The sequence below is a fragment of the Garra rufa genome, chromosome 10 (genome assembly GCF_049309525.1).
Source record: "Garra rufa chromosome 10, GarRuf1.0, whole genome shotgun sequence".
Taxonomy (NCBI): Eukaryota; Metazoa; Chordata; class Actinopteri; order Cypriniformes; family Cyprinidae; genus Garra; species Garra rufa.
Window position 1 is genome coordinate 18,916,693 of NC_133370.1, and position 8,732 is coordinate 18,925,424.

Genomic DNA, 8,732 nt, shown 5'->3' on the forward strand with positions numbered 1-8,732 from the left:
AGGCCTATTTTATGGTGTGACGATATATGATTTCCAAATGAAACTACGTGAATAATTCACTCTTCACTGAAACACTATATTTGTCTATTAATTAGACTAAATAAAATACAGTATATAATGTTAAATTCAGCCTTTGAACTGTAAAAATCCCAGTCATAGAACCTACATTCATAACGTTAAGGAGATCGAAATGAAGGGGAAAATAACGAATATAAACGAATAATAAAAATATTACGGAAAGAGGAGGATCAGTTAATGGACAAGACTGTGGGATAAAATGTTTCCTGTAGGACTATTTTATTTGATGTACTTTATGTAATATTTATTCATGATAAACTTTTTAAAATAGGTCTATATAGTCTACATCGCACACAGACAGCACTGGCATATACAGCTTCGCCCATTGTTAATATAATAATTTAATATTGTATTAATTTCTGTAACAATTAATATAATAATTTCTTAATTAAAAATAAAATATTAATAAACCTATCTCTGATAGGCTAATCCTGGGTTACTATGGTCACGCAGGTTTGTTTATGCATTAAAACTCGTGCCCACGAGAAATGCATGTTGTTTCCTCAACATAATAAGTCGTGGCCACGAGAAATGGATCTCGTTCCCTCATCATCGCATCTTGTGGCCACGACATAAGGATGTCGTTACCTCGACAAAATGATCTCGTGGCCACGACATAATATCACGTTCCCACGAGTTAATATGACGTTCCCACGAATTAATATCTCGTGGCCACAACATAATATCATGTTCCCACGAGTTTATATGTCGTGGCCACGACAAACATAAGTGAACCGAAGGTGTCCCCTGGCGGGCACCGTATATTACAACAGAAAAAAGCCAAAGCGAAAAGCATCATTTTCAGGATGATGTTTTAGTTCGACTTCAGGACAAACTGTTACTGAAGTGAACATTCATTGTCTAGCAGAGCATGTCTTCAGCAAGCACTTCCCCTTAAAGATACAGTCTCCATATTCAAGTATCTGCTGTGATAGGGATATTTGTTTTTTACCTGTATGATCAAGGCTTTATAAACTTAAGTTTAAAGGTAATTGATTATAGTATCTTGTTGTGAAGTTACAATATGGGTGTAACTTACTTAGACCACCCTCTTTGTCTGTCCTTATTATAAGCTTAGATAATCGTGCCTTTGCTGTGATATTTATGGGTTTTCCTTAGTAGATTTATTTTTGTCTTTATTGAGATAGGACAGATCAGAAATCACAGGAAGCAAAGTGGGAGAGAGATAGGGGGCGGGATTGGGAAAGGTCCACAAGTCGGGATTCGAACATGGGGCGCCCATAGCCCAACGTTGTATGTCGGAACTCTGCCCTCAAGGCTATCAGCACTGACAGTATTTATATGTTAAAGTATTACCATCTTTAAACAACACTTTCGTTTGGTCTGTTGGGAAAACATGTCTGGACAAATCAGTCATATAAATAGATGCCATTTAAAAACAAGTTTTTATGTACCTAGGCAGAACCTGTGCTGCCACTACATAAAGTGACACTACATGTTTGTGTTGCACAATGTAAGTTGTGTTTCTGTAAAACAGAAAGTATACCTTTTCTGGGTACTGAGTGAAAGACGATCAGATAAAGGTGAGCTGGTCTCATAGTTTTTTTGCAAGATAATTACATTTTACATTGAAATCATTACATTTATTTTACATACTTAATATAATGTGACGATTTGAGTTACTTTAATACTTTCATGTGTATTTGAGTGTAGGCAGTTCATATTTAAACTTTTTAAAATGACCTTATTAATTCCAGCATGCTTTAAAAATTTAATGTTGAATGTTTTTCAGATCATTATGAGCACTGTGACATCCAAATTGAATATATGGCAGAGGAAGAAGCTCTGCTCATTGTTCAACAATGTCAGCCTCAGCCTGCTGTTCAAAGCTAGTGTGCATGGCTACAATGCCAATGCATTTCACCAAAAGTGTAATATTCAGGGGCCAACTGTTGTTGTAGCTTACAATAGGACTGGATATGTTTTTGGAGCTTTCACTAGCAAAAATTATGCACAGACAGGACAAAATGTTGTGGATGACAAAGCTTTTCTCTTCAGCTTTAATGACAAAGAAATAAAAGAAGATCCTCTGCGTGTGGTCAGTGGAAACCCGCAGTATGCTTTCACTGATAATGGTCCAAATTTTGGCTCTTTAGTGTTTCTTCACAATAATACAGCCAATGCCTACAGCAATCCAGGAACATACCAATTTGATCCACAGAAGATGCATGGCAATGACTTACAGCTGACAGAATGTGAGGTGTACAGAGTGGAAGGTTTGTATTAGTTTGTGCTAATTTTCATTTCAACATATTTGCTGAAAGAGTAATTCACTTTCAGTGAAGGTTCTGTGAATAACTCATGCTCTGGTTTGGATTTTCACCAGGTTGTGAAGGACTCATGGAGAAACCATGGAGAAATGTGCAGTGGAATTCTGAGTGAGTAAAGCAAACCAAATGTAGTGTCTTCTACAAAATAATTTAGTTATTTAGTTAATTTTCATTTTGTCATCATTTTAATAAATGCATCTGACTTACTGTGTCAGTATGAGTGCTTAAGGAATTTGACAATGATAATAATAATGTTTTAGGAAGAGGCAGGCGCTTATGGGCACAATCTCTGGCTGGAAGCCTTCTGTTAGTTCAGTCAAACAGGCTCGGATTCTACTGGTAGGTCCTGTAGGGGCTGGAAAATCAAGTTTCTTCAACTCCATCAACTCTGCATTCAAGGGTTACGTGAGCACACAGGCCAACACGGGTACTGCTGGCACCAGTTTGACTACTCAGGTAGACATGTATCCTGATTAATTACACAAGCAAAATATTGTGTGAAAAATACTATTTATGGTATTATGGTTATAGACTAGTTATACAAAGATTATAATTATGTGTGTATTGAAAATAATTGGTAAATATTTGTGCCATGTAGTTTCGTACCTACTACATAAAGCCAAGCAACAGTGTCACACATGTTCCCTTCACTCTGTGTGACACAATGGGTCTGGAGGATGGTGTGAACACTGGTCTGGATGTAGATGATTTTGCCACTATTTTGAAGGGTCACATTCAAGACAAGTATCAGGTGAGAACTTTAGGTACAATGTAAACTTAATAGTTAGGTCTGGAACATCAATTATAATATATTTATGCAGTACAGGTATGTGCCAAAAAAATAGAATATTGAGGGAAAGTTAATTTATTTCAATAATTTGTTTCATAGTGAAACTTGTATGTTATATTAGTTCACTACACACAAAGTAAAAAAATATTTCAAGCCTTTATTTGTTTCAACTTTGATGATTATAAATTAAAGACAAAAAAACCCAAATCCAGTCTTTCACAAAATTAGAATATTTCATGTGACCAATAAAAAAAAGGATCTTAAACATATGTTGGCCTTCTGAAAAGTGTGTTAATGTACTGTATCATGTCCTCAGTACTTTGTTGGGCCTCTTTTTACACTAATTCCAGCATCAAGGCGGTGTGGCATGGAGGCGATCAGTCTTTGACACAGTTGAGGTGTTCTGGTAGCCCAAGTTGCTTTGATATTGGCCTTCAGCTCTTCTGCATTTCGGGGTCTCTGTTCCCTCATCTTCCTTTTGACAATACCCCATATATTTTCAATGGGGTTTAAGTCAGGCGAGTTTGCGGCCAATCAAGTACAGTTATTCCATGGCTATTAAACCAGGTACTGGTACTTTTGGCTTTGTAGGCAGTTGCCAAATCCGGCTGAAAAATAAAATCATCATCTCCAAAAAGCTTGTGGGCAGCAGGAAGCATGAAGTGCTCTAAAATTTCCTGGTAGACAGTTGCGTTGACTGTGGACTTGAGAAAAGACAATGGACCCACACCAGCAGATGATATGGCTCCCCAAACCATCACTGACTGTGGAAACGTCACACTGGACTTTAAGCAGCTTGACTTTTGTGCCTCTCCGGTCTTCCTCCAGACTCTGGGACCTTGATTTCCAAATGAAATGCAAAATTTACTTTCATCTGAAAACAGGACTTGGGACCACTGGGCAACAGACCAGTACTTTTTCTCCTTAGCCCAGCGCAGACGCTTCTGACGTTGTTTTTGGTTCAGGTGTGGCTTGACGCATGGAATTCTACAGCTGTAGCCCATGTCATGCAGACGTCTGTATGTGGTGGTTCTTGATGCACTGACACCAGCCTCAGTCCTCTCCTTATGAAGCTCTCCCAGATTTCTGAACTGCTCTTGCTTGACAATCCTCTCAAGGCTACGGTCGTCCCTGTCACTTGTGCACCTTTTCACATTTTTCCCTTCCTCTTAACACTCTGTTAATATACTCAATACTGCGCTCTGTTAGCATCCAGCTTTCTTTGCAATTGCCTTTTGAGACTTTTCCTCCTCATGGAGGGTGTCAATGATGGTCTTCTGCACAACCGTCAAGTCAGCAGTCTTCCCAATGATTCTGAAGCCTACTAAGCCAGACTGAAACAATTTAAAGGCTGAGGAAATCTTTGCAGGTTTTTTGTGTTAATTAGCTGACTAGATTGGGACAAAGGCAGCCTACAATGTTGAACTTTGTCATGATATTCTAATTTTGTGAAATACTGGATTTGTTTTGTTTTTTATCTTTAATCCATAATCATTAACTGAAACAAATAAAGGCTTTTTTGAAACAAATTATTGAAATAAATGGACTTTCCCTCGATATTCAAATTTTTTGGCACATACTTGTATTTTCTGTCACGTCTTCATGATTTAAAGATATTCTACGTGTTTCTTTTTCTCAGTTTAACCCATTGATGCCTATACAACCAGACTCCCCTCATTTCCATAAGTCTCCTGGCTTGAAGGACAGGATTCACTGTGTGATGTTTGTGATTGACATCAGCAGAGTCAAGCTCCTCTCTGAGCAAACGATTGAGAAGTTTGTGGTTTTTCGAAAGAAAGCCAACCAGCTAGGTGAGTGACAATTTTGAACAGATTTGAATTCATTTTAATTGATATGGGTGTATTATATAATTTAAATGATGGAAATGCAATCTACAGTACACTTATTACAGGGCAACCTCTCCAGAAACCTCAGGTAGAGATAGTTCACCAAAAATTCTGTCCTCATTCACTCACCTTCATGTTATTCCAAATCTGTATGATTTTTTTTTTTTTTTTTTGTTCTGTGGAAAAAGATATTTTGAAGAACCCTGGTTACTAAATAATTTCGGTTCTCATTGACTTCCATTATTTGGACAAAAAAATCCAATGAAATCCAATAGGAAAATAAGCGATTTTGGGGTGGACTGTTCCTTTAAATCCTATGCTCAATAGCACCTCATGTGGGATTTAACTGTGTATGAATCTTTAATCATTAGGGTTACATCACTCATAGGATAGTGGTCTCTGAGTTGTGATAGTATGTTGTTCTGTACTTCAGGTATTCCTCAGCTGGTTCTGCTGACTAAGGTGGATGAGGCCTGCCCCTTAGTGGCAGAAGACCTGAAAAATCTCTACCAGAGCCACTACATCAACAAAATGGTATGAATTCATGTCAATAACTTTGTAGGAAGTATTCTGTATTGTTCTGTTTGTTTCACATATTGTCTTGGTGAATTATTTTGTGACAGATGCAGGAGATTAGCACTAAGCTTGGAGTTTCTCTGTCTGCTGTGGTCCCAGTGAAAAACTACTACCAAGAACTGGAAATAGACTCTCAAACTGACATACTGCTCCTAAACGCTGTTGTTCAGATGCTTAGAGCGGCTGAGGGTTATTTTGATGATTTTTACAATCCAGAAGAGAAGTCTTGAGTAAAAATAGTTTCCCCTGTCTGACCAAAAGGTGCAGAATGTAATCATGTAATAATGTAAATTATTACAAAAATCAGTAAGTAACACATTGAATAAAGCACAACATTTTAAAGTAGAAACACTAAAATATTTTATTTGTTTGTTTGTTGCAAGACACATAAAAATCTTTTCAGACATATGAACACATTCACATGTGACAAGCTCATCTCTGTACTCGGAATCAGTAGAACACATCTATTCATGTTGAGAAGGTTTACTAACTGGCTTTATAAACTGAAGTTAAAGTGTATGATTAGAGTCATATATTATGCAGCTGCGATGGCTGTGGTTTATTAAGACCACCTTCTTGTCTTACTAAAAGCTGAGATGATAAGATTGCACATTCAATCACTGTGTAAATATCTTAAAAATAAGTGCTTATGTTGATTAAGTCTATTCCTACACTAATTCATTTTATCAGCAAGTGTGACTGATCATGTTCATTATGTTACTATAAGGATCATTCAAAGCAAATAAAAATAGATGCTAATATTTCAAAGTGGGATTATATTTGCAGTCTACTGACACATTTTGTTATGGTGTGTTGATTGATATCTATATATTATGGATTGAGTGCATTTTATGAGTAAAAATAAGACATTTAGGCACTTTGAAATCTGTAACAAAACGGTTCCTTTCAGTAAAATTTCACTATGGTCCTGTTTTACCCAAGAAGTTACACTGTGCTCTGAGGACACGAAGCCTGTTTTTTGACAATTAAGATGTTTCATCAAATTACACATAAATCCAAAGAGCAAAGAAACCATCTTCTGTTGTTCCTTGCACAATGCACATGTGAATTCATTTCTGATATAGTTAGGCATCCTCTCTGAAATGTTTTAATGTGCACAGCACCCCCCAGTGGTGATGTGACAAGCATTTATTCTCCCACTGATTTTAAGACTATAGAGTCAGTAAGTTTTTGTATGGTGTGTTGAGTGTTTCCTGCCACTGTGGGCCTCAGAGCACAGTAATACAGAGCAGAGTCTGATACTGCAGCAGAGGAGATGATCAGATCCACACTGTTATCGTCTTTTCTGTGACTAATGGATATTCCAGAAACTGGAGGATTAGCATTAGTAACGTATCCTGAATAATCCAGGATGAGGAACTGTGGTGGTGAAGCTGTGTATTGCCGGTACCAGTGAAGACTATCAACAGAACCAGTGTAGTTACAAGAGAGTTTGACACTCTCAGTCTCAGTGGCAAATGCTGCATCACTGTATGGGGTGATGACATCTTTAGCTCTGTTACCTAAAAAAAAAAGCTTATTTAAGCATGTTTAAAATGAGATATGGAGATGTAATAATACATGTAAGAATTTACCTTGAGTTAAAGTCAGCAGTATAAGTACACAGGTGAACATGATGGTAGTTGCTGCTCGCCTCAGTGATCTGTGATGATGACTGTCACTGAACTAATCTGTTTCACAAGCTTGCATTAAACTCCGCCTTTTGACATAAACCTTTTGTAAAGCACAGAAATAAACATATATTAATAATAGACTGATACCTAAATCCGCTTGCACTTGTTATTGTTAAATTTAATGTAATTTCTCAAATGTTTTTGCACAGTATTATTCAGTTTTTTCAATGTAGCAGAGTAGAGTTTCCTGCTAGCACATCCACTTAAAGATACAGTCTATTTTTGCTGTAAGAGTGATATTTATGTGTTACATTCTTCAAACAACACTTTAGTATGGATGCAAAAGTGGCTCTAAAATGCTTATACATTAGGCAAAGTCAGACTAATTAATTAAGCGATTATAAGTTCTGAATCACTATCACGTGCACAGCAGTCACTTTGTAATAAAGTAAATAACTAAGTAAATAGTATACTAAGTACATGTTATGCCTAATTTGATTTATCTCAGTTATGTTTTAGCAGGTGGTACCATATCCTGTTATTCACAGAGGTTTTGTGGCTTACATAAAGTACAGATGGGGTTTGATTTTAGTTGATCAAATATGGTTCAAAGCAAATTTTTTATATGTGAGTTTTTGTAAAGCTTCTCAGGCATTTTGTATCACTGGGCTCCAACGCTTAGAGCACAATAATAGAGAGCTGAATCTGACAGAGTTACACTGTCAATAGTGATTTCAGTGGATGATTGGGATGTAGTTGCCCGAAACCGACGGTTTGGTATATCCTCACTGTTGCTCCATGCTCCAGCACCTTTACGCAATAAAAACTGGGGTTCTCTGTTTAGAAACTGTCTGTACCAGTAAAGCATAACATTATTGTTGGTTGTATCATATGTGCAGCTCAGTGTCACAGACTCTCCTTCTCTCCTAATTATATCACCCTTGTCATTTGGTTCAATGCTGTCAGCAAATACACCTGCAAGAGAACAAATGATATTTTATAAAAGTTGAATTTTACTCCTTTGTAACAATATTTGTTGTCAGTTTTCTAATTGAATATCAATTAATGAAATATCTACATAATTCAAGGCTTTGAATCTTCAATCTGTTTTAGTCTAGTGCTGATATTTGAAGTGTACTTTACCTTGTACTGTTATAAGCATCAGTAGAACACATCTTTCCATGGTGAGAATGTACTTGTAAACTAGGCCTATCAATATGCTTGATGATTTTAAGTTGAAAGGTAAATGTATGAATGTAATGGACAGCCATTTGTGCAGCTATAATGTCTGAAAAATGTGGGTGTGGTTTCTGATATTTAGACCACCTTTGGTCTGCACAGTAAACCTGAGATAACTCAAGTTAATAGTTTTTATTTTCTCTGGATCTGTTAGATAAAGTGCGGTCTCTTTGTGTCTGATATCATTGATTTCTGATGTTACTTCACCCCCTAGTGGCAGATGACAAACAATTCACAAACTGAACTGATAAAATGCTCCAACTAAACAGTGTTAGCA

At 36.8% G+C, this 8,732-nt stretch overlaps 1 protein-coding gene across 1 annotated transcript; it reads left to right on the forward strand.

The window, feature by feature from the left end:
• Window positions 1–1,837: 1,837 nt before the first annotated feature.
• Window positions 1,838–5,975, forward strand: LOC141344817 (interferon-induced protein 44-like). Its single transcript, XM_073849715.1, has 7 exons — window positions 1,838–2,315; window positions 2,426–2,477; window positions 2,630–2,825; window positions 2,968–3,120; window positions 4,799–4,970; window positions 5,440–5,540; window positions 5,630–5,975. The coding sequence occupies exons 1-7, from the start codon at window positions 1,838–1,840 to the stop codon at window positions 5,810–5,812; spliced, it is 1,335 nt and encodes a 444-aa protein (XP_073705816.1). The 3' UTR covers window positions 5,813–5,975.
• The last annotated feature ends 2,757 nt before the right edge of the window (window positions 5,976–8,732 follow it).